The sequence below is a fragment of the Cherax quadricarinatus genome, chromosome 4 (genome assembly GCF_038502225.1).
Source record: "Cherax quadricarinatus isolate ZL_2023a chromosome 4, ASM3850222v1, whole genome shotgun sequence".
NCBI lineage: Eukaryota > Metazoa > Arthropoda > Malacostraca > Decapoda > Parastacidae > Cherax > Cherax quadricarinatus.
This window is the reverse complement of record NC_091295.1, coordinates 69,066,129-69,093,176: the sequence shown is the minus strand read 5'-3', so window position 1 is coordinate 69,093,176 and position 27,048 is coordinate 69,066,129. Positions and strand designations below refer to the sequence as shown.

Here is a 27,048-nt window from a genome sequence, read left to right as displayed (position 1 = left end):
ATCCACTAGGAATTTTTATTGACCTAAGAAAAGCTTTTGACACAGTAGACCACGACATCCTACTCCACAAACTTGATCACTACGGTATAAGAGGCCATGCACTTGTTTATTTCAAATCTTACATTACTAATAGGTATCAGTACGTCACCATTAAAGACACAGCATCAGCAACACGGCCACTTGATACTGGAGTTCCGCAGGGAAGTGTCCTTGGTCCCCTGCTCTTCCTCATATACATCAATGACCTTCCAAACGTATCCCAACACCTGAAACCCATTCTCTTTGCTGATGACACGACTTATGTCATCTCTCACCCTAATCTTGCCACCCTCAACACCATTGTGAATGAGGAGCTGATTAAAATATCGACTTGGATGACAGCCAATAAACTTACGCTTAACACTGACAAAACCTACTATATTATGTTTGGTAGCAGAGCAGGAGATGCACAAATTAACATTAAGATTGACAACACTCTAATTACCAGAAATAATGGGGGAAAATTCCTAGGCTTATACCTTGACAACAACCTGAATTTCAGCACCCATATCCAGCATATAGCCAAAAAAGTATCCAAAACGGTTGGGATCCTCTCCAAGATGCGATACTACGTGCCGCAAAATGCCCTTCTCACACTATACCACTCACTTATTTATCCATACCTCACCTATGCTATTTGTGCTTGGGGATCAACTGCAGCAACACACCTAAAGCCAATAATAACCCAACAAAAAGCTGCAGTAAGAATAATCACTAAATCCCATCCCTGGTAACACACCCCCCCACTCTTCATAGATCTAAACTTACTCCCAGTTCAGTACATCCACACTTACTACTGTGCAATCTACATCTACAGGGCCTTAAACTCTAATATCAACCTTGACCTAAAATGCTTTCTTGATAGTTGTGACAGAACCCACAGGCATAACACCAAACACAAACATCTCTACGACATTCCCCGTGTCCGACTAAACCTTTACAAAAATTCAATGTATGTCAAAGGCCCTAAAATCTGGAATACCCTACCTGAGAACTCTAGAACTGCAGACACATTCATCACCTTCAAAACTACCATTAGAAAACATCTTATCTCCCTGATACACCCCGTCAACTAACTACACGAATACCACCTGGTGGTTCACACTTACACTCACTCACTCACTCATTTGACCATAAACAGAAATATTAATCTCAGTCTTAAAATAATGAATCCTGTGATACTCCAATACTGAAACTATGTACTGTGCCAAAACAAAAGCATTCATATTGCTAAACTCACAAACTAGTATTTAGTCACTTAGCCATAATACCAACTTACCTCATAATTTGTAATATTTTACTATTAAGAATAAAACTAAGTATGCCCGAAATGCCTAGCCATGCTAAGCGTTCTAGTGGTACACTCTGTAATCACAATTTTACTACATGTAAACCAAACAATAACCAAATTTCTGTAAACTCAGCATTGTAATCCTTATAGAGAATAAACTTTGAATTTGAATTTGAACATAATATAGTAGGTTTTGCCAGTGTTAAGTGTAAGTTTATTGGCTGTCATCCAAGTCGATATTTTGAGCAGCTCCTCGTTAACAATGGTGTTGAGGGTGGCAAGATTAGGGTGAGAGATGACATAAGTCGTGTCGTCAGCAAAGAGAATGGGTTTCAGGTGTTGGGATATGTTTGGAAGATCATTGATGTATATGAGGAAGAGCAGGGGACCAAGGACACTTCCCTGCGGAACTCCAGTATCAAGTGGCCGTGTTGTTGATGCTGTGTCTTTAATGGTGACATACTGATACCTATTAGAAAGGTAGGATAAAACATGCAAGCGCATGGCCTCTTATACGATAATGGTCAAGTTTGTGGAGTAGGATGTCGTGGTCTACTGTGTCAAACGCTTTTCTTAGGTCAATAAAAATTCCTAGCGGATATTCCTTATTTTCCAATGCTTTGTAAAGCAGGTCTAGCATTTTTATAATTGCATCATTAGTGCTTTTATTTTTCCTGAATCCAAATTGGCAGTATGTTTTGTGACGTTATTAATGAATATAGTCTCCTGTGCACGAGTTTCTCGAAGATTTTGGATAGCAATGGTAAGTTTGATATTGGTCTATAGTTGTTTACATCTGTAGGGTCACCACCTTTATGTATTGGTGTAACCCTTGCTGTCTTGAGTAGTGTCGGGAAAGTGCTAGTTTCTAGTGACTTGTTAAAAAGTAATGTAATAGCATGCGAAAGGACATGGGCCGCTCGCTTGTACAGTAATGGTGGGACATGAGACAGATTCCCAGAGTTATTTTTAAAGTGACTTTATGATCGTGGTGACTTCCGTGGGCTCAGTTGGTACAAGACAGAAGGAATTTGGGAAATTTCCATCTAGGTAGTCCCCGGCACGGGCATTGGTACGTGGGATTTTACTGGCGAGATTAGATCCTATGTTTGAGAAGAAGTCGTTTATCTTGTTAGCTGTATCAGTGGGATGCAGTGGTGTTTCATGAGGTTTAGTTAGAACAATATTCTTGTTTTTTTTTCAGTTTGTGGGTCCCCAGAATCTGGGAAAGTGTTTTCCAGGTCTTTTTTATATCTCCTCTTGTGTCAGTGAATCTGCTGGAGTAGTACAGTTGTTTGGCTTTCTTTATTAATTTTGTGAGAACTGTTGAATATTCTATTTACAAAGGAACTTTGTTCCTTTTCTTTCATGGTCCAGCTTCAGGCAACAAATTTTCCCGGAATGTCGGGTAGTCGGGCTTCTTACGTCTTATGATGTCAGTGACCCTGATAAAGCATCAGAATAATCTTCAATCAACAGTTTTTTTTTTTTTTTTTTTTTAATTTTTTTACACGATTTCTACTTTCAGTCAAGTATTTCTGCTTTTAATTGTGTATCTAAATGGCAGAATTTTTAAAAATAAGATTGCAAGGTTTATTCTGGCCATGAGTGGGCAAAAATGGTATATATAGATCAGGATGCCCTGTGTATAAGATGCGCTAAACCTACAAGGGTCATACAGCACTATATAGAGATAATGAGGTGAAAATAAAAAAGTAAAACTGCTTATATTAAATCGTTACAGAATTTTCAACATCTGCTGGATTAAGTTGCCTCAGATTATGAAAGGGGAAACGACTTGAAATTTTATAGTCCTTAGCGACCCCAACGGAAATAAGTCTCTGACTAATTGGATCATCTTAGATTATCTGGCCTCTTAAGGAAGGTAGGTACCTGGGTGGTAAGAGGCTCTCGATTCCCAACAACTCCACTTATATTCCCCTCTCTTGGCACAAACCTGAATGCCTTCAGTTTTCCAAGCAGTATATAACCCCATATATAACCCGAATGGAAATAAGTCATTTTGAGTTTTTTGGGTTATCCTAGCTCTCGCTTCACACGGTGAGGGTCCGGATTTGATTCCCAGCAGGGTGGAAACATTTCAATGCGTTTCCTTACACCTTGTCCTGTTCACCTAGCAGCAAATAGGTACCTGGGTGTTAGTCAACTAATGTAGGTCGCATCCTGGGGACAAGATTGAGGACCACAATGGAAATAAGACGGACAGTCCTTGATGACGCACTGACTTTCTTGGGTTGTCCTAGGTGGCTAACCCTCCGGGGATAAAAATCTGAATGAACTCGTACCTTATTGATGCCTGGCGAAGGGGTGGAAACATCGGATGTGTTTCCTTACACCAGTTGTCCATGTTCACCCATCAGTAAAAGGGGTACCTGGGTTTGGTCGACTAGTGTAAGTAGCATCCTGAGACAAAACTAACCTAATTTGCCTGAAATGCTCTACATAACAAGGGGCTTTCTATATTGTAGTATGTCATTGATATCAGCTAGGCCTGTATACCTTGTACATGTACTTGTAGTAACTAAAGATATTATATTATTATTGTTATTATTACTTAACATAGGGATGCCAAACCAATGATGATTTTCTTCTAATTTCTTGTTCTTTCTAGGCTGGAATATTGCTGTACACTAACGGCCCTTGTCAGGTCAGGCGAAATTGCAGACCTGGAGAATATACAAATAACTTTCACTGCTCATATAAGTACAAAAATGCACCTCAATTACTGGTAATGATCAAAGTCCCTTGACCAGTACTCCTTGGAATACAGGCGAGAAAGATACATAATACAGCCTCTCCTCGCTTAACGATGGAGTTCCTTTCCTAAGACCAGGTCATTAAAAGAATTCGTTGCTAAGTGAAGAGCTTATTATAATGGTAGTAGATTTGTGTCAACCATCTTTGCTATTGTTTTAATGTCACCTTTGCACCATTTATAAAATTTCTGGTATATTTTCAAATGTTTATACAGTAGTATGCTATACGTATATTGAAATAAACATAATAGAGGAAATCAGCTCTTATAAACATTATATAGGCATTGTTATTGCTGTTCGTTCTGTCGAACAGTGGTTTAGTGCCGAAGGAGGTAGCGTAGGTAGCAAAGATACGGCTGTGGACTATTTTGGATTTAATTGGAATGGAGTGAGTACACAATGGGCAAAGTGAGGGAATGACCGATAGCCAGTCCGTGGAGGGGAGCAGTTGAACCCGAGAGGGTAGGCCGTGAAGCGAGAGAGAGTGGAACCAGCGTCCCACCGACCTGGGCAGGCCTAGAGAGGGCAGCACCGGAGTGCCACAGAATATGAAACTAGCAGACAGAAATGGCTGTCTACAGTATGAATACTGGTCAGAGAGCCCTTCGTAAGTCCTAGGCTTCGGTAAACGAGTACGTCACTAAGTGAGGAGAGGCTGTACCGTAATACCTTGCATAGTATGGTTTTGAGTGTGTGAATTTTCATCTGAGCTGCCTCCTGGGGCTATCTCTGCTAAAAATTATTTGCTACACTTCTCCATTTTAAGTGTCTTAAGTTGAAATCACCCAGCAGCAAGATGTTTGGAGCAAGAGTTGGGAGATTTTGCAGACAGTTGTCAGTTTTCAAAAGCTGTTCCTTGAATTGTTGGGAAGTTGCATCAGGAGGCTTGTATACAACTACAATTACAAGGCTTTGGTCTTCAATCTTTACTGCCAAAACTTCAACTACATCATTTTTGGTGTTCCAAACAAATGAGCGACTCTCTGACATACAGGCCAACCCCCTTTGTTGCCTGTTTTTTCTGTTGCATCTGTAAATGCAGTAGACCCCTGGTTTTCATAATTAATCCATTCCAGAGGATTGGTTGAAATCTGAAATGGCTGAAAACTGAAGTAATACTTCCCATAAGAAATGATGTAAATCCAATTAATCCGTTTCAGACACCCAAAAAACATTAACAAAAAATGCATTTTATAGAGAATAACTTTAGTTTTACATATAGAAAACAACGAGAAATAAATATAAATAACTAATTTTAATGATAAATGAACATTACATACCTTTATTGAAGACTCTTGTTGGTGAGTAGTATTTATTTGTAGTCCCAGGCAGACAACTTCCCAGTGTATACCTACTGGCTACATACACTGCAGCCTACAGCCATACTATTACCATCAACATACCATGTTCACCAAGTTTAATAATTTCTAAAAACTACCTTTAGATGCCATAAACAAAGGGAGAAGTAATGAATAATTCATGCTGAGAATTATAAACAAAAGCTTATGTATTAAGGGTGGTTACTGGGCCAAAGCAGGTTCGTACAGCTTTCTCTAACGCTGGACCAGAGAAAACGATGTTTACCCTCCACCGCATATGAACATTGCATGTTTATATGCTATGTAACATGTTTCTTACATAATTTTGAAGAAAATATCATAGATGGATTAATGAAAATGTTTATATTAACCTAAAATAAGACATTTAACATGCCCAAGAGTGAGTCACGAATGTACAACTGCCCCAGGCGCACGTGTCTGGTACCAATGATTTCCGAGGGGATGTACGAAATCCGGGGGGAAATTTCGCTGAAAAAAGTGCTTGATATCTGAATTGTATGATTTCTGCACTGGCTGAAAACTGGGGGTCCACTGTAAAGTTGAAAAGTACATCCAAAATTGAACAGTGCATACACTGTTCAATTTACAAAAAATGTAGTATACAGAGGAGCTTTATCAGAGAGTTTATATAAAGAATTCTGTAATATTAATGAGACTTCCATTACAGTGTATTAGAAAATGGGTGAAAGCAGAAATATTAATGAAGGGTTTAATGGAAGGTGGTTGATAGCTATGAAAAATGTAGAAAGGACTAGGAACCAATATAGGAAACAGGCCAATTCAAAGATGTATCAAATATATATAAAAAGAAAAGTTATAAATAGTAAAAAACAAAAAAAACATGGAATGGGTGGGGTTTGAACCCCACCTGTTCTGTGGTTTGTTTGCAATAGTGTTATGATTTTATGAGGTATAAACAGTAGTCTCATTCTATAATAATGTGTGCCACTGTAATTTAAATTGTATTTTTATTTCAATTTCATATTTGCTAAACTTCAGTCATAGTACTAGGAGATGCTGTATAACTTTTTAATTAATGTAGTAAATGAATTGTAGCAAATATTAAATATGTCTTACTATTTCCAGATGGATTGTGGCAAAATCAGAACCTTAAGGTCTAAAACATCAAGACAGGAGAACCAAATTAGACCATTAAAGTACGTCAAGACATTCATGGAAAGAGTACCGCAGAGTCCCACAGACGTTGCCTCCCTTGGGAGGTATGGGAAGGTGGAAGATTCAGCAGAGATGGGACCTGTTCCATTTATTTCATTTCCAGAGGAGGATCCTATTTTGATATCAAAAAAGAACTCACGAGTGTCGGAGACCTCGTCAACACTGCTCGAGTCAGACAGTGAAGATCCACTGGACTTGAAAGTAGTTGATTCCTTGTTGGTGTTTGAGAAAGATCCTTTGAGTTTAAAAATAACTGGGACTCAGATGGTGGTAAACAAGCATTTACATGTGATAAATGATGCTGTGCCTATTCTGGAGTCTGAGGACAATAAATTAGAGCTGAAAACATCTGTGTCTCAGCTGGTATCTCAGGATGATGATCCTTTAGAGACAGAGAAATCTCTGCCAGAGTTTATTAAACAAGATAATCCATTAGAGCTGGAAAAATCTGTGTACCAGCTGGTATATTATGATGATCCTTTAGAGACAGCAAAATCTCTGTACTAGTTTATGAAACAAGATTTTCCATTACAGCTGGAAACATCTGTGTCCCAACTGGTATCTCAGGATGATCCTTTAGAGACAGATAAATCTCTGCCCCAGCTTATTAAACAAAATGAGCAAATAGAGACAGACTCATCTTTGCCCAAGCTAGTGTCACAGTGATCCATTAGGAATGGTACCATCTTCACTCAATCTGATGTCGGAGGATGATACACCAGAGAATATGATAATTGTGCCGCCACTGATGTCAGGAGATCCATTAGAGATGGAAGTACTACCTACCCAGCCAAAGTCTGAGGTGGATGATTCACTGGAGACTGTAACATGTGGGTCAAAAAGGATGTTCGAGGAAGATTTAACAGTCACAACAAGGATAGTGCATGTGTCTTCTCCAGTTCCAGAGAAGGATCCATTGCAGCTGACATTCCCAACCTTGCAAGAATTAAAAGAGTATTCTTGGATGGGTATTTTATCCTTATCACTGTCAGACAGTTATCCAACTTATTCAAATTTGAAGACTAAAATTCAACCTCAGGATATGCTAACAAGAAGGTAAGATTTTTTTTGGATTATCTGATATATTGAATTGTAGGTACAGTACAGTGTAGTACATGCATAATTGAATGCTGGAATTTGCATGCTGCTGAATATGGTGATTTGATTTTACAACAGGTGTACTGAAAGATATTTCATGGATAGCTTTGATTATTCACAAGCCATTTAAGAGCTGCCCATTTTCTTGTTTGCTTGGCACACAACTTCTAAACTGAAACTGATTACTAACCTTACCGTTAATGTTTCTGCACACAGATCTTTCTTTCTGTTCCTTCTTATGAATTTATAGGCAGCATAGAGCAATATGTCTGTTGTGAACTGTCTGACTGAGTGCTTGCATGCGTGTGGTGGGGAGGAGAGATCAATTTCAGTTATCCAAAACAGGATAATAATGAAGGTTGATAAATTAAGACACATGTGCAACACTTGGGTATCTTTATTGAGGAAACATTTCGCCACACAGAGGCTTCATCAGTCCATACAAAGGAGAATGGTGAAGAACAGGAGGAATTTTAGGTAATCAATCACTCAGCCTTGAGTCAATGTAATCGCTCCATCAATCTTGAAAAGAACACAGCATTTGCATGAAAAAGTGTCTAATTTATCAACTTGTCAGTTCTCTGAACCATTTATCCACATTCCTCTCAGACACGGCAACATCTTGGGCTCTTAATATAGGGACTTCTTCACTTGCCTAACCTTTAGGCATGACCTACTTTCACATTTGGATTTGTCAAATGTGATACCACCTACGACTGCTTCACCTCGCCTGTCTCTAGTATATAAGCCACTTCTTCACACATATGTTGTGTTCTTTTCAAGATTGATGACTGATTACATCGACTCAAGGCTGAGGGACTGATTACCTCAAACTCCTGTTCTTCACCATTCTTCTTTGTATGGACTGACGAAGCCACTGTGGCAAAATGTTTCCTCAACGAGGATACCCAATGTTGCACATGTGTCTAAATTATCAACTTGTTGGTTCTCTGAACCATTTAGCCTTTCAAGGGAGGTTCTTTGATGCTGGTGAGGGGTTCTTGATCTTGGCAGTTGGATCTGTGCTCCAGTTCCCTGAATTAAGCCTGAATACTTTCCATCCCCTTCCCCTCACAGGTGCTGTATAATCCTATGGGTTTAGTACTTCCCCATGATTATAATAATAATCTGAACCATTTACCTACAATAATGAAGGTTGTCAACGTAAGTGTGTTTGGAGATGCTGCATATTTTATAATGTCTGTTTAGCAAATCAGTTACTTATATTTTCAAATGATATTTATTATTTTCAACATAAGTTTAATGCATGTTATGGAAAAATTCAGCATAATTCAGATACCAATATAAAGGCATCATTTATCTTAGTCCTAGGAAAATTGAAATTCAGTAATTTTTCAATGTGGGTCATTTTTAGTGATGTTTAATTTTTTTTTAAGTACGTACTGCAGATTTACTTACAATATTGTACATTAAAAAAATAATTGTATAATTTTTCCAGCCTGTACCACAGCTGTGTGAAAGCCTTTCCTTCAACCTATGATGGATGAAAGTCATTTGAGAGCTTCTTTTCTAAACATCTGATAGTCACTGGAAACAAGATGGACCAAATTAATTTTATGGATTTTTACAAAGAATATTTAATATTTTGTAAGAGGGAAAAATTATATGCCTCAGAGTACAAGAACATCATTTGTCACCTTGCATATCTGGGTTTCGATTTAACTGAAAGGCTTTTACATAGTATCATTTCAGACATCACAGCGAACTATAGTCCAGATATTCTTGCTATATTAAAGAAAGATGCTCTAAATTCATGCAGTGTACATCAGCTTGTGCAGTTGTCAAAGGTAAAGCCAGCTGAAAGGGGGAGTAATCAGATTGTTAATTCACACAAAGATAATTCTTTGAGATCAGTTTTACCAACTTTTTCATGGAAGTAGTTTGGGCGAGAGTCTTTCGAGACCTTTTGCTTGAAGCATTTGATTATCACTACCAATTTATGCGATCAAGTGACCCGGAAGGATCTTCTCTCAGCTTATTCAAAATTCTGCCACATTAAAAAATTTCCTGCTGCCATGATGGTGTCCATAGTGTTTCACCTCTGGTTTTTGGGAGTTGTCATAAAGGAAGATTATAAAAATATTTATAAATTTTATGGTTTAGTCATACAATCTGATGAACCCCAGGAATCAGAATCAAATGTAATAATTACTGATAGTCTCTCAACAGCTGCTGAACACCAGTCCCAGACATTTTCTTACATGGATAAAAACAGATCCCCCAACATGAAGACTCAAGCCCAATCCCAGCTATCTTCTCAAATGAAAATTAAAGGATCACAAGAGACAAAGACTGAGAAAAAATTGTTTGAGTTACGTCATTTAAAGTTGCATTCATTTAATCAATTAGCTAGACCATCTAAACATAAAACACTGACCCAACTGTGGCAGGAGGGTGGTGATAAACAATCATTTGAAGCATTTTTTAAAGCCCAACTGCATGTAACTGGACATGAAAGTGATGATGTTTTGTATAAAGATTTGCTGTTAGCTTACATTGAATTTTGCATTCAGCATAATTTTCCAGTTGCAGGTTTATTATGTGTTAAATCATATCTGAAGGAATTGGGGGTTGTTGTTCAAGAGATGAGTGGGTATAAAACTCTTCATTATTCTTTTGCTGGGCTACAGCTGTTGAACCTAAGAGTTCATCATGACAACTATCAGAGTTCATTGCTATTACAACCCAGGATTCCAAATGGCCTGTTACCCCAGGTGTAATGGGAGCAAATAAACACAGTAGAAAAAGTTTAGATTTATATTATCCTTCACCAATTTAGAACAGCAATATGTACACTATGTACAGTGATAAGTATAGTGCACTCCACGGTAAGCAAAGCAGAAATAGAAGCCACAAGATAGCAGACCGTGCTTCAACCAGCTCTAGAATGGGAATGACAAGGGCAGACAGGAGAGCGGTACCCACATAACCTCTGCGATTGCCAAAACCATCTTCTTATTGGCTAGAACCTGGTCACTAGTTGAACGACGGGGCCCCATCATCAACTCTTAGCAACCTGGTTCGCTGGTTGGGGGAGATAGCCTGTAAATGAGGGTGTGTACATGCGCCGAATAAAGGTTACGTACTCTTTGCATGCCACAATTGCAAAAAAACTTTCAACAAAAAAAAGAAACCGAGAAATAATAATATGCCAGATGTTCAGCATCTTCAAACAAATTCTTCATTTAGTGTTTCTGTTCCTGGAAGTTCTTTAGATGATGATCCTCTTCAAGGGGGGCTCCTTGGCGTGGTGAAGAGGCTCTTGGTCTGAGGAATTAGACCTATCGGTCTTCTTCCTCAGACCGAACCTAATTACCCCCCAATCTCCCCTCCCCTATCCCATCCTCCCCTTTTTCCTTTCCTCCTCCCCCTCCCCACCCCTCCCTTTTGCCCTTCCTCTTTTTGTCCTTTGGGATTTCTCCCACAGGCGCGCTAGTTCCTAGGTGGAGGAAAGGATACCGGGGTCCATCCCATTCCGTTGAGGTTCTTAGCGGTGGCGTAGTTTGCCGTGGAATCTGGATCGCCTGGGGATGTCCCAATCCCTCTCCGGTATCCCGGAGTAGCTTTGGGTGTCTTTCGGGCGACGAGTGTATCTCTGGAAGCCACCTTTCGGATTCCGGGGGTGGTGGCCGAAGGAGGTATGCTTTGTGGCGGATATCCGGCCGCCCTCTCTTTTGTCCACCGAGGTAGCTCGGCAGATGTGAGGTTGCTATCCCGGATTGTTAGTTTACTAGCATGATGGGTAGGGTATGGCACGGGTTCCATGCTGCATCTGCGCTACTTGCGGTGCTGAGGTCCTCTTGGGCGCGGAGGGAGATTTCTGGCCCTTTCATTCCTCCTGGGAACTATTCCTCCCCGGTCCCCCCTTTTTTTTTTCTTTTTTTTATTTTTATTTTCTTTTCTTCTTTCTTTTTTTTTCTTAAAAACAAAAAGAAAGAAGTAACCTAACCATGGCAGCCCTAGTCCATGAACCTGGTACCCCCGGGCCCCTTCTTGATACCGCACCCCGTTCTGACCCCGCCTCGTCTTTGGACCACTCTTCAGACATTCCTCATGCCTCTGTACCTATTGCCGGTGCTGTTTCCTCACCCGCTTCAGGTACTGGGGCCTCGACTGACTCCTTCGATTTATCGGACCTTCGCTCTCCTCTGACTATGCTTCTGGCCTCTCCCTCTACGGTGCGGCAATTTTCAAATCGCCGACCCGTTCCACGTCGGACCAACTCTGGTCCCACGCCTAAACGCCAACGACAATTACCTGCTGATGATACTTCTCCACCTTCTCGTTCTTCTCAGAAACGATCGACACGTCCTTCACTACCTTTCCACGCTCAGTTTCAGACTGAACAGTGGACTAAATTCTTCACTTTACGACCAACTTCCTCTACTGCCTATCTTTCTGACCATAGTATTGGCAAGGCACTCCTACGCCATGTTGGTAAAGATATTTCTTTTCATGCTCTTAAGAGCGGTATGCGCATCATTACCGTACAGAATGCTACCCAGGCTCATGAGCTCTCTCGTCTTTCCCATATCGATACTGTTCCTGTCACTCTTGAAAAACATCATTCCCTCAATTCTTGTAGTGGTACCGTCATTCTGCCCCATACCATAGTTCAACGAAATTTCCAGACATGTGGCACTGACATTCTAGAACAGCTGGAACTCCAAGATCTCCCAATCCTCAAGGTAGACACTTACGTTCTTCCTGCCCGTGGGCGGAGACGATACCCTAGCAATGTGGCTCGTTTAACTTTTGACAGCCGAGAACTCCCATCCTCAGTTTATATAGCAGGACACCGGTTACAAGTTCGAAAGGTGATCCCTACACCACAACAGTATAGAAATTGCTGGCGATTTGGCCATCCAGCGAAATATTGCAGATCTATCGCCGAATGCCCAGTCTGTGGTGCCGATGACCATTCTAATACGTCTTGCAATCGATCTCCCTCTTGCCTTAACTGTCATGAGGCTCACCCTTCGTACTCTCGCCGTTGTCAGGTCTATTTAAACGAGCGGGAAATCCGTTACCTCAAAGAGACAGAAGGTCTCCCTTATGCCATGGCAGTTTCTCATCTCCGCCTCCAAGGGAGACTCCCACGTGTTTCTTATTCCCGAGTTTCAAAACGTCCCCCCACTTCTGGTATCCCATCTTCTACACCCACCTCTGTGGTTACCTCTCCCATAATCACTCCTGTATCTAATCCTTTTGCTGTCCTCGGCTCAGACGTCCCTACTTCAACGTCTCAGTCTAATCTCGCTTCTTCGAGTTCTCTCTCACAAGCCTCAGTATCGACGAGACCTCGTACGACACCTCCTCCCAATCGTCCCTCTACTTCTCAAAAGTCAAAAAAAGGTCCGGTAACACCTCCTACCCATCTTCCACCTCCTCATTTTACCCTCCCTGTCTCTGTCCCTAGTTCTTCCCCTCTCACTGGCTCAGTTACAAGTGCAGAGGTTCACCCTCCTCCTCGTAATGTACCTTCCTCCCCTGTTCCCTCCCAAGTTTCTTCCTCTTCTGCCACCTCCCAGGTTCCTGCCTCCTCTGTCCCCTGCCACGCTTCTCCAGTTCCCTCCACCCTTTCGCCCCCCCCCCTACCTTGGTACAGTCCAATACAGTTCCAATCTTTACTCATCCTCCCCCTACCATTCCCAATATTGTCTCCCATATGACATCTCTGAATTCCGAAACACTTGAAGCAATCTCTGAATATATTGCAGAGACCAAACCATCAATGGACACTGATCCACCTTCCGCTCTTTCTCTCTCCTCTGCTCCATCTGCGCAACTCCTTTCTTCACAGCGCACCGTTCCTTCGCTGCTTGAACATTTTCCACTGCCTCCGCATGTGGACTTTTCTAACCCTTCTAGTCCGTAGGAACCCTTACCTGCGGATTTCAAGTATCTTTATCATTGCCAATCATGGCCTATTTACAGTGGAATATACGCGGCCTCAGGGGTAATCGGGGTGAGCTTCAGATGTTACTCTCCCAGTTTGCCCCTGTTGGTGTTTGCTTACAGGAACCAAAATTACACTCTGCTGTTATTTCTCACATCTCAGGCTATAATTTATTGTATTCTTCAGATCCTTTTCCTGATGGGACCTTTAATGAAAGTGCCCTTCTTCTCCGCACTGATATTCCGTACCATCAGCTATTTGTTCATACTTCGCTGCATTACACAGCAGCCCGTATCCACTTACATAGGTGGTATACACTCTGTTCTTTATATCTCTCTCCTTCTCGGGCATTATCTATTCCGGATTTTGCCTTCCTTGTTTCGTCATTACCGCCACCGATTCTGTTACTTGGTGATTTTAATGCCCACCATTTCCTCTGGGGGGGGGGGTCTCACTGTGATTCCCGTGGAATTCAGTTAGAGACTTTTCTTGCCACCCACCCCCTCCATGTTTTAAATACAGGTACTCACACCCATTTTGATCCTCGGACTCATACTCTCTCTTGCATCGATCTCTCAATCTGCTCTTCCTCCGCCGCATTAGACTTCACTTGGTCTGTTCTCCCGGACTTACATGACAGTGATCATTTCCCAATCATTCTTACTTCCCCTTCATATTCGCCACCTCTTCGCACCCCACGCTGGCAATTTAATCGGGCAAATTGGAACCTTTACTCACACCTAACTGTTTTTAAAGAGGTTCCTTCTTCGTCCTCCATCGATGAGCTTTTACACCTCTTCTCATCCTCCGTTTTCACCGCAGCTTCTCATTCTATACCCCAAACTTCGGGCAGGCATTCTCAGAAATGCGTGCCTTGGTGGTCTCCTGCTTGTGCTCGTGCAGTACGTTTGAAACGCGCTGCATGGGGCAGGTACCGGTACAATAGAACCACAGAGCGACTCCTTGATTTTAAACAGAAGCGTGCGATCGCTCGCCGTGTCATCCGTGACGCTAAACGCACTTGCTGGCGAGATTATGTCTCCACCATCACCTCTGCTTCCTCTATGAGTGCAGTCTGGAAAAAAGTACGAAAACTGAGTGGTAAATATTCTCCTGACCCGGCTCCTGTTCTGCGGGTTGCCGGTGTTGATATAGCAAACCCACTAGATGTTGCCAATGAAATTGGCAATCATCTGGTCCGTATTTCTCAGGGACTCCATCTATGCCCCTCATTTCTTTCCTCAAAGTCTGCCAGAGAGTTAGCACCCTTGGACTTTTCTTCTCTCAGAGAAGAACAGTATAATGTGCCTTTTACACTTCAAGAACTGGAGGCAACACTCTCAGCTTGTCGATCATCGGCAGCTGGGCCCGACGACATTCATATTCGTATGCTACAACATTTACATCAGTCAGCCCTTGCAGTCCTATTACGCCTTTACAATCTTATTTGGTCACAAGGAGTTCTTCCACAGCTATGGAAATCCGCCATTGTTCTCCCTTTCCGCAAACCAGGCACTACGGGACATGAAACCTCCCACTATCGTCCCATTGCTCTTACCAGTGCAGTTTGCAAAGTAATGGAACGTCTAGTAAATAGACGTTTAGTGTGGTATTTAGAGACACACAACAGTCTCTCCACTCGTCAATATGGCTTTCGTAAGGGACGTTCTACCATAGACCCCTTACTGCGCTTGGATACGTATGTTCGTAATGCCTTTGCGAATAACCACTCAGTTATTGCCATATTTTTTGACCTTGCGAAGGCATATGACACAACTTGGAAGTATAATATTTTAGCCCAAGCCCACTCCTTAGGCCTTCGAGGCAATCTACCATCCTTCCTTAAGAACTTTTTAACTGACAGGCATTTCCGTGTTCGGGTTAATAATGTGCTCTCCCCGGACTTTATCCAAGCTGAAGGTGTCCCCCAGGGATGTGTTCTGAGCACAACACTTTTTCTCCTTGCTATTAATGATTTGGCCTCTAGTCTTCCATCAAATATTTGGTCATCACTCTATGTTGATGACTTCGCTATTGCCTGTGCAGGCGCTGACTGTCACCTCCTTACAGTTTCTCTCCAACATGCAGTCGACCGTGTTTCCAATTGGGCCACCACACATGGGTTTAAATTTTCCAGCACTAAAACCCACCAAATCACTTTCACTAGACGCTCTGTCATCTCCGATCATCCTTTGTACCTCTATGGCTCCCGTATCCCTGAACGTGATACAGTCAAGTTTCTGGGCCTCCTCTTTGATCGTAGGTTATCCTGGAAACCTCACATTACCTCTCTGAAGGCAACTTGTCACAGCCGGCTGAACCTTCTTAAAACCCTTGCTCATCTTTCGTGGGGAGCTGATCGTCGAACCCTCCTTCACCTACATTCCACCCTTATTTTATCGAAACTTGATTATGGTGACCAGATCTATTCAGCAGCATCTCCTGCTACTCTCTCTAGCCTTAACCCCATTCATCACCAAGGCTTACGTTTATGCCTTGGTGCTTTTCGCTCTTCCCCTGTCGAAAGCCTCTATGCAGAAGCGAACGTTCCATCCTTATCTGATCGCCGTGATGCCCATTGCCTGCGCTACTATGTACGCTCTCGTGATCTCCGCAATCCTTCCATTTATAGAATGGTCACTGATATTAGTAGACATTCTTTATTTGTTCGCCGCCCCTGCTTACTCCGTCCCTTCTCTCTTCGCCTTCATTCGCTCTTGTCTTCTCTTCAACTACCACCTTTCTATGTACATGTAGCATCTCACTTTTCCCTACCCCCCTGGGAAGTTCCAGCTGTTCGAGTCTGTTCTTTCTCCCTCCCTTGCTCGAAAGCCCAACTGTCTACGGTCGCTTCCCGCTCTCTTTTTCTTGACCACTTTCACTCTCATTCTCATGCCATTGCTGTGTACACAGATGGCTCTAAGTCTTCTGACGGCGTAGGATTCGCAGCAGTGTTTCCGGACAGCGTCGTACAAGGGCATTTACTATCTTCAGCTAGTATTTTTACTGCTGAATTATATGCCATCCTTACAGCACTTATCCGTATTGCATCTTTGCCTGTGTCATCATTTGTGGTTGTCTCAGACTCCCTTAGTGCTTTACAGGCTATACAAAAATTTGATACACCTCACCCCTTAGTCCTCCGTATCCAACTTTGGCTACGCCGCATCTTTACCAAGCATAAAGATATTGTTTTTTGTTGGGTCCCTGGTCATGTTGACGTACAGGGCAATGAACAGGCAGACACTGCTGCGCGGTCAGCAGTACATGACCTACCAGTTTCTTATAGAGGTATTCCATGTACGGACTATTTTGCTGTAATATCTTCCCACCTTCACACCCGTTGGCAACAACGTTGGTCTACTATGCTCGGCAACAAACTTCAGTCTATTAAACCGAGTATAGGTTACTGGCCGTCTTCTTATCACCAGTGTCGAGGTTGGGAGATTACTCTCTCCCATCTTCGCATTGGCCATACTCGTCTTACTCATGGATATCTCATGGAGAGGCGTCTTGCTCCTCTCTGTGAGAATTGCCAAGCTCCATTATCAGTCAGCCACATTCTGTTGGACTGCCCATTTTATCAACGAGCACGCAGAATTTACCTCTGTCGTCGTCTTCGCCCCGCTGCTCTCTCTTTACCTTCCCTTCTCGCTGATGGACCCACCTTTCATCCGGACTCTCTCATTGACTTTTTGACAACGACTGACTTACTTCACAAATTCTGATACTTTCAGCCCTTTCTACTTCAATCTCTTGCTACCCTCTACCCCCGTACTATCCCCTGCCCCGCTGTTTTCTGTAACCTGCTGATCATCCCCCCTCCCTTCTGCCATCCAATTCCCTTGCTTCCTTCCCTACCCTGCAGCGCTGTATAGCCCTTGTGGCTTAGCGCTTCTTTTTTGATTATAATAATAATTTAGATGATGATGGCCATGATGATAAGATACAGTATAACACTGACAACTTAACTTGTCAAAGATCTTCAATATTCAGCTTTTTACTCTTGAAGATTAAGATAACTGATGAGGAAAGTGATACTGTTTCACAAACAGTTTTTCTTAAAGCCTACAGTGATTTTTGCTGGAAAAATAATCTGTTTATTACACCTTATTATTATGTACTCAAATGCTTTGATAAACTGGGCTTTGACAAGAAACTCCAATATGAAAAGCAATATAGACAGGGCTTAATACACAAAGATATTCTTAAACACTATTCATCAGCTCTCACCAAAGTAATAAAGAAAGCCAAACAACTATACTACTCCAGCAGATTCACAGACACTAGAGGAGATATAAAGAAGACCTGGAAAACACTCTCTCAGATTCTAGGGACCCACAAACTGAGAAAAACCAAGAATATTGTCCTAACTAAACCTAATGAAACACCACTACATCCCACTGACACAGCTAACAAGATAAATGACTTCTTCTCAACCATAGGATCTAATCTCGCCAGTAAAATCCCACTTACCAATGCCCATGCCGGGGACTACCTAGATGGGAATTTCCCTAATTCCTTCTACCTTGCACCAACTGAGCCCACGGAAGTCACTGAGATTATAAAGTCACTTAAAAATAACTCAGGGAATCTGTCTCATGTCCCACCACTACTGTACAAGCGAGCGGCCCATGTCCTTTCGCATGCTATTTCATTACTTTTTAACAAGTCACTAGAGACTAGCACCTTCCCGAAACTACTCAAGATGGCAAGGGTTACACCAATACATAAAGGTGGTGACCCTACAGACTTAAACAACTATAGGCCAATATCTAACTTACCATTGCTATCCAAAATCTTTGAGAAACTTGTGCACAGGAGAATGTATTCATTTATAACGGCTCAAAACATACTCAACCCCTGCCAATTTGGATTCAGGAAAAATAAAAGCACTAATGATGCAATCATAAAAATGCTAGATCTGCTTTACACAGCATTGGAAAATAAGGAATATCCACTAGGAATTTTTATTGACCTAAGAAAAGCTTTTGACACAGTAGACCATGACATCCTACTCCACAAACTTGATCATTACGGTATAAGAGACCATGCGCTTGCTTATTTCAAATCTTACATTACTAATAGGTATCAGTACGTCACCATTAAAGACACAGCATCAGCAACACGGCCACTTGATACTGGAGTTCCGCAGGGAAGTGTCCTTGGTCCCCTGCTCTTCCTCATATACATCAGTGACCTTCCAAACGTATCCCAACACCTGAAACCCATTCGCTTTGCTGATGACACGACTTATGTCATCTCTCACCCTAATCTTGCCACCCTCAACACCATTGTGAATGAGGAGCTGATTAAAATATCGACTTGGATGACGGCCAATAAACTTACGCTTAACACTGACAAAACCTACTATATTATGTTTGGTAGCAGAGCAGGAGATGCACAAATTAACATTAAGATTGACAACACTCTAATTACCAGAAATAATGGGGGCAAATTCCTAGGCTTATACCTTGACAACAACCTGAATTTCAACACCCATATCCAGCATATAACCAAAAAAGTATCCAAAACGGTTGGGATCCTCTCCAAGATACAATACTACGTGCCGCAAAATGCCCTTCTCACACTATACCACTCACTTATTTATCCATACCTCACCTATGCTATTTGTGCTTGGGGATCAACTGCAGCAACACACCTAAAGCCAATAATAACCCAACAAAAAGCTGCAGTAAGAATAATCACTAAATCCCATCCCTGGCAACACACCCCCCCACTCTTCATAGACCTAAACTTACTCCCAGTTCAGTACATCCACACTTACTACTGTGCAATCTACATCTACAGGGCCTTAAACTCTAATATCAACCTTGACCTAAAACGCTTTCTTGATAGTTGTGACAGAACCCACAGGCATAACACCAGACACAAACATCTCTACGGCATTCCCCGTGTCCGACTAAACCTTTACAAAAATTCAATGTATGTCAAAGGCCCTAAAATCTGGAATACCCTACCTGAGAACTCTAGAACTGCAGACACATTCATCACCTTCAAAACTACCATTAGAAAACATCTTATCTCCCTGATACACCCTGTCAACTAACTACACGAATACCACCTGGTGGTTCACACTTACACTCGCTCACTCATTTGACCATAAACAGAAATATTAACCTCAATCTTAAAATAATGAATCCTGTGATACTCCAATACTGAAACTATGTACTGTGCCAAAACAAAAGCATTCACATTGCTAAACTCACAAACTAGTATTTAGTCACTTAGCCATAATACCAACTTACCTCATAATTTGTAATATTTTACAATTAAGAATAAAACTAAGTCTGCCCGAAATGCCTAGCCATGCTAAGCGTTCTAGTGGTACACTCTGTAATCACAATTTTACTACATGTAAACCAAACAATAACCAAATTTCTGTAAACTCAGCATTGTAATCCTTATAGAGAATAAACTTTGAATTGAATTTGAATTGAATTAAATTGAAATATGTAAAGCCTCGTGGATATTTCTTCTCAGGTATAGTTCTTCCCAATCTCGACCTAGACTTTAGACCCCTGAGATGGGCAAAAATCACCACCAAGAAAAAATGAGAAAAATTGCATTAATGTGCATCAAAATGTTTAAGGAAACAATGCATCTGATAACACGAAATTTATAATGTACAGATTGAAGGAATGTTATTCACAATTGTCCTACTGTACAGTGGACCCCCGCATAATGATCACCTCCGAATGCGACCAATTATGTAAGTGTATTTATGTAAGTGCGTTTGTACGTGTATGTTTGGGGGTCTGAAATGGACTAATCTACTTCACAATATTTCTTATGGGAACAAATTCGGTCAGTACTGGCACCTGAACATACTTCTGGAGAGAAAAAAATATCGTTAACCGGGGGTCCACTGTACATGGATATTCAGTGACTGCTGTTGCAATGCTAGGTTAGTACAGTACTGTGTAATTATAAGTTGACTGCATAGCAACTTTACTTCAGTCAGTACAATTGCAGTAATCAGTACCATAACTGCAATGATCCTCTTCAAGGGGGACTCCTTGGTATGGTGAAGAGGCTTTTGGTCTGAGGAATTGGACCCTTTGGTCTTCTTCCTCTGATTGAACCTAGCTACCCCCCAATCCCCCCTTTCCTACACCATCCTTCCCATCCCTCCTTTCCTATCCCTTCCCTCTCCTCCCTTTCCTACTTATGGCCTTCTGGGTCCTCCCCTCAGGAATTCTAGTTCCTAGGTTGGGAGACGGGTATCGTTGTCCATCCCATTCCATTAAGGTCCTTGGTGGTGGTGTAGTTTGCCATGGAATCTGGATCATCAGGGAATGTCCCAATCCCTCTCTGGTCTCCTGGGGGAGGGGAGGGGGCTTGTGATGTCTTTCAGATGACGACTGTATCTCTGGAGGCTACCTGTTGGATTCTGGGAGGTGTAGCTGAAGGAAGGAGGTATGCCATATGGCAGGTTTCCGACCATCCTCTCTTTTTGTCCACCAAGATGGCTCGGTGGATGTGAGGTTTCTCTCCTGAATTCCCAGTTTACTGGCATGAAAGGTAGGATATGGCATGGTTCCATGCTGCATCTGCATTACTGGCTGCACTGAGGTCCTCTTGGGCATAGGATGGGGCATGTTTATGGCCCTTTCATTTCTACTAGGAGCTACTCCTCCACGTTTCCCCCCCCCCCTTTTTTTTTAGCATTTTGCATTTTTCCTTTTTTCCTTTTTTGGAAAAACAAAGGACGAGTGACCTAACCATGGAATCCCAAGTCTGTGATACTTCTTCTCCCAGACCTTCTCTTGCAGCACCCTTTCTGACCCTGCTTCATTACTGAATCATTCTTCAGACCATTCTAACACCCTTGTACCTTCTGCTGGGTAACATTTCATTGCCCAACCCTGGTACCGGGCTACCGCTGAACTTTGATACATCCAACCCTTGCACATCTTTGACAATGTGTCTGGCTTCTCCTTCCACAGTGCATTGATTTCCAGATCGCCCACACATCTCACGACGGACTACCTCCGGTCCCACACCTAAACGACCATCACCATTAACAGATGATATTGCTTCAATTACCTCTCACTCTTTCCAGAAAAGATCAGCATGACACTCACTCCTTTTACACACTACGTTTCAAAGTACTTAATGTTGACTAAGTTTTTCACTCTGCAACCAGCATCTCCCACTGACTATCTTTCTGATCATCGTATCAGCAAGGCACTCCTATGCCATGTTGGTCAGAATGTTTCATTTCATACTCTTAAGAGTGGTGCACACATTGTCATGGTGCAAAATGCTGGCCAGGCTCACAGTCTTTCCCTTCTGACCTCCATAGGCGATATTCCTGTCTCGATTCAAAAACTCATTTCTCTCAATTCTTAAAGTTGTAATGTAGTTCTGCCTCACACCATTGTTCAGTGTGATTTCCAGACATGTGATACTGACATTCTGAAGCAACTTGAACTCTAAGACCTCCCAATTCTCAAAGTGGACACTTATGTACTACTTACCTGTGGATGGAGACACTTCGCCTGCAGTGTAGCTTGCTTAACTTTTGACTGCCGAGAACTTCCGTCCTCAGTTTATATTGCAGGACACTGTTTACAAGTCTGACAGTCAGTCTCTACACCACAACAGTGTAGAAATTGTTGGTCCATAGCAGAATGCCCAGTCTGGTGCTGTTGACCATACCAATACATCTTGTGGCCTACCTCCCCCTTGCCTTAATTATAATGAGGCTCACCCGGCTTATTCATGCCATTGCCAAGTTTACTCAAAAGAATGAGAAATCTGCTATCTCAGAGAGAAAGAAGGTTTTATGTATACCATGGCAGTTTCTCATCTCTGCCTCCAAGGAAGACTTCCACAGCTTTCTTATTCTACAGGTACTAAGCAGCCTCCAACCTCTGTGGTACCTACTTCCACAGTCTCTTCTGTGGGCACAACTTCCACAGTCACCTGTTTCTAATTTTTTTGCAGCCCTGGACTCCAAGATCCCTTCCTCATTGCCTCATACTGTCCTTGAATCTTCTAACTCTACCTTTATTATCCTCTCCACCCCTGGCTGTTTTCTACTACAGCCACAACCCCCTGATCTTCAGTGCTGTATGACACCAGTGGGTTTAGCGCTTCTTTTGATTATAATAACAATAATATTTCACATCAAGTGCAAGTTATGTGTGAGGAGCAGGGGTGTGGTGGGGACAATAGGGGAATACTGTATCAACATCTGGGGACCCAGACTATTCAACATCTTACCAGAAGATATCAGAAACACGGCTGGAACAAGTGTAGAAGCCTTCAAGAGGAAACTGGACAAGTATCTTCACCAGCTCCCAGATCAACCAGGCTGTGATGGATATTTGGGGCAGTGGGCCACCAGCAGCAACAGCCTGGTTCACCAGGCAAGCATCAGATGAGCCTCTCCCATAGCTGGGCTAAGAGAGTAGAGAAACTCTTGAAACTCTTCAAAGGTATATCAAAAGTATTAGTGATGGACTCTAACTTCAAATTATTGTTGCTCAGTTTGTGTCTGATATATCTTGAAAATGGTTTTTTTTACATTTTGTATTTTTAAGTGAGGTTTTATTAGGTAATTTACATACAATAAAATGAAAAGTGATTTAATTGTTACTGGACATTTTAGTTGATGCTGCTTGAGATTATGATGAATAATTTCTTAATTGTCTATGAAATATTTTTAGCCAAAATAAGAACAAGATAACTATATTGTACTCTGTAAAAAATTCTCTATTTTTTGATGTAAAGATAAAATATATATTTTCAAATTATACATCTCTCTTGTATTTATCCTATATTTATCATTTTTTGATGTCATTCCTAATAGCTGTTGATATTGTAGGCATATGTTTCCTTTGTATCCTGGCAAGTACAGTGGAACCCCGGGTTTCGTACCTCCACTCGGAAATCGTCCGTATCAGACACGTCTGCTTGCCCAGGACGCGGCCGCTCACGTGTACGTGACTCAGTCTGCCTCTGTCACTTGTTCAATGAGCAATACTCTGCGAGTTCATGGTGGTAGAGGGTGGTAGTGTTAGCGGGAGAGGGTGTTTGTGGTTGTGATGATGGTAGAGGGTGGCTGTGGTTGTGATGGTGCTAGAGGGTGGTTGTGGTTGTGATGGTGCTAGAGGGTGGTTGTGGTTGTGATGATGGTAGAGGGTGCTTGTGCTTGTGATGATGGTAGAGGGTGGCTGTGGTTGTGGTGCTAGAGGGTGGTTGTGGTTGTGATGGTGCTAGAGGGTGGTTGTGGTTGTGATGGTGGTCCAGGTAAACTCCAGGTGGTAGAGGGTGGTTGTGGTTGTGATGGTGGTAGAGGGTGGTTGTGGTTGTGATGGTGGTCCAGGTAAACTCCAGGTGGTAGAGGGTGGTTGTGGTTGTGATGGTGGTAGAGGGTGGTTGTGGTTGTGATGGTGGTAGAGGGTGGTTGTGGTTGTGATGGTGGTAGAGGGTGGTTGTGGTTGTGATGGTGGTAGAGGGTGGTTGTGGTTGTGAAGGTGGTAGAGGGTGGCAGTGATGGCAAACAATCGAAGATGTTGGTTTGGATCAACGAAAAACAGTTAGTGGGAGATAGTGTTGTGGAGGCGATAATTTGCAAAAAGGCAAGGCAGTTGCATGCAGATCTCATAAAGAATATGCCAACAAGAGTCTTCAGTAAAGATGAAAGTGATTTAAATGTTCATTTATTCATTAAAATTAGTGCTTTATACTTATTTCTCATTGTTTTCTGTATGTAAAACTACATATACAAGTAGTTATTCTCTATAAAGTGTATTTTTTGTAAATATTTCTGGGTGTCTGGAATGGATTAATTGGATTTACAGTATTTCTTATGGGAAATATTACTTCAGTTTTCGTTCATTTCGAATTTCGACCGACCTTCCTGGAGTTTACCTGGAGAGAGTTCCTGGGGTCAACGCCCCCGCGGCCCGGTCTGTGACCAGGCCTCCTGGTGGATCAGAGCCTGATCAACCAGGCTGTTACTGCTGGCTGCACGCAAACCAACGTACGAGCCACAGCCCGGCTGATCAGGAACTGACTTTAGGTGCTTGTCCAGTGCCAGCTTGAAGACTGCCAGGGGTCTGTTGGTAATCCCCCTTATGTATGCTGGGAAGCAGTTGAACAGTCTCGGGCCCCTGACACTTATTGTATGGTCTCTTAACGTGCTAGTGACACCCCTGCTTTTCGTTGGGGGGATGTTGCATCGTCTGCCAAGTCTTTTGCTTTTGTAGTGAGTGATTTTCGTGTGCAAGTTCAGTACTAGTCCCTCTAGGATTTTCCAGGTGTATATAATCATGTATCTCTCCCGCCTGCATTCCAGGGAATACAGGTTTAGGAACCTCAAGCGCTCCCAGTAATTGAGGTGTTTTATCTCCGTTATGCGCGCCGTGAAGGTTCTCTGTACATTTTCTAGGTCTGCAATTTCACCTGCCTTGAAAGGTGCTGTTAGTGTGCAGCAATATTCCAGCCTAGATAGAACAAGTGACCTGAAGAGTGTCATCATGGGCTTGGCCTCCCTAGTTTTGAAGGTTCTCATTATCCATCCTGTCATTTTTCTAGCAGATGCGATTGATACAATGTTATGGTCCTTGAAGGTGAGATCCTCTGACATGATCACTCCCAGGTCTTTGACATTGGTGTTTCGCTCTATTTTGTGGCCAGAATTTGTTTTGTACTCTGATGAAGATTTAATTTCCTCATGTTTACCATATCTGAGTAATTGAAATTTCTCATCGTTAAACTTCATATTGTTTTCTGCAGCCCACTGAAAGATTTGGTTGATGTCCGCCTGGAGCCTTGCAGTGTCTGCAATGGAAGACACTGTCATGCAGATTCGGGTGTCATCTGCAAAGGAAGACACGGTGCTGTGGCTGACATCCTTGTCTATGTCAGATATGAGGATGAGGAACAAGATGGGAGCAAGTACTGTGCCTTGTGGAACAGAGCTTTTCACCGTAGCTGCCTTGGACTTTACTCTGTTGACTACTACTACTCTGTGTTGTGTTAGTGAGGAAATTATAGATCCATTGACCGACTTTTCCTGTTATTCCTTTAGCACGCATTTTGTGCCCTATTACGCCATGGTCACACTTGTCGAAGGCTTTTGCAAAGTCTGTATATATTACATCTGCATTCTTTTTGTCTTCTAGTGCATCTAGGACCTTGTCCTAGTGATCCAATAGTTGAGACAGACAGGAGCGACCTGTTCTAAACCCATGTTGCCCTGGGTTGTGTAACTGATGGGTTTCTAGATGGGTGGTGATCTTGCTTCTTAGGACCCTTTCAAAGATTTTTATGATATGGGATGTTAGTGCTATCGGTCTGTAGTTCTTTGCTCTTGCTTTACTGCCCCCTTTGTGGAGTGAGGCTATGTCTGTTGTTTTTAGTAACTGTGGAACAGATTAAGGATGAAAACTGGGGTTCCACTGTATCTGTAAAATGGTCTTTGTATGTAAGTGGGATTATTTTGCCACTGTAGTACTGTACTGTACTGCAAAGTCATTGGATGTCGATCTCAAATATTTTGTAATTTTAACAACCTGTGGTGAATTAAGCCAACATGTCTTAGATGATGATCAGTGTAACAATGTTAGTCTCTTTACACCTAATGCACCTGTTTATCTAGCAGTAAATAGGTGCCCAGGAGCTGGTCAGCCATTGTGGGTTTTTTAGGAAAATGCTCAAAGGACTCCAGTGGAAATAATAAAATCTGCTTAGCTTTCTGGAGTTTTCCTGTGTTAATAAATCTTTTATGTTAGCAAATGGGTTATAATGGTGTTAATAAAAATAGTTCTCATTTTTTTCTTTTCCTTCATATGCAGTGATTACTTTTAACACTGTCCACCTCAAGGGAGGTTTCATGATGCTGGTGATGGGCATATGAGCCAAGAAATTAAACTTGTCCTCCACCTCCTCTGATTGAACCTGATTGCTTCCTATTCCCCAGGCACTGTATGACCTCTGAGTTTAATGCTTTTCCCCAAATATAATAACTGAATATTGGTGTTTTCTTAGCTGTATAGTCCTTGTGGCTTAGCGCTTCTTTTTGATTATAATAATAATGGTGTTTTCTTATCCTACAGCTACTAGATGAAGAGAAAAAGACTTGCTATCCGGCCCTTTTCTAGTGGCCCTTCCATAGGTGGAGCTGTGGTGGAAATTTGTTCTGCTTAAGGAGGTGCATGAGTTTCCCTGTCTCCTAATATCCTGTTTATTTTTCCCCTTTAATATACCTTGTCCATAATTACTATCACATTTGCCTTGTCTACTTTCATAAGATGAAGTCTAGGATCTTTCCTTAATTCATGGTATAACTTAGCAAATCCTTGAGGACAATTGTGTTGCAGAGGTCTAAGCTTTGCTGAGAGCTCTGCAATAGTAATTATGAACAAGGTA

General features: G+C 42.0%; 1 protein-coding gene and 1 long non-coding RNA gene across 8 annotated transcripts in view; one reads left to right on the top strand and one right to left on the bottom strand.

Moving 5' to 3' along the window:
* Positions 1 to 10,490, top strand: part of LOC128684268 (uncharacterized) — a 38,666-nt gene extending 28,176 nt beyond the window's left edge. For 2 of the 6 annotated variants that reach the window (XM_070097289.1, XM_070097300.1), the window contains 2 exons: positions 6,534 to 7,679; positions 9,901 to 10,490. In XM_070097289.1, coding sequence (XP_069953390.1) covers positions 7,300 to 7,679; positions 9,901 to 10,462 — 942 coding nt within the window. In that variant the 5' untranslated portion in view covers positions 6,534 to 7,299 and the 3' untranslated portion in view covers positions 10,463 to 10,490. Of the gene's footprint in view, positions 1 to 2,685; positions 4,080 to 6,533; positions 7,680 to 9,180 lie in introns of those variants that run through there. The other 4 variants (XM_070097317.1, XM_070097321.1, XM_070097308.1 and 1 more) reach the window with 3 other exon arrangements.
* LOC138854393 (uncharacterized) overlaps positions 1 to 27,048 on the bottom strand; it is a 35,867-nt gene that overhangs the window by 7,388 nt on the left and 1,431 nt on the right. For both annotated transcript variants that reach the window (XR_011393596.1, XR_011393597.1), the window contains exon 2: positions 22,894 to 23,072. This is a non-coding gene — a long non-coding RNA (uncharacterized lncRNA). The remainder of the gene's footprint in view (positions 1 to 22,893; positions 23,073 to 27,048) is intronic.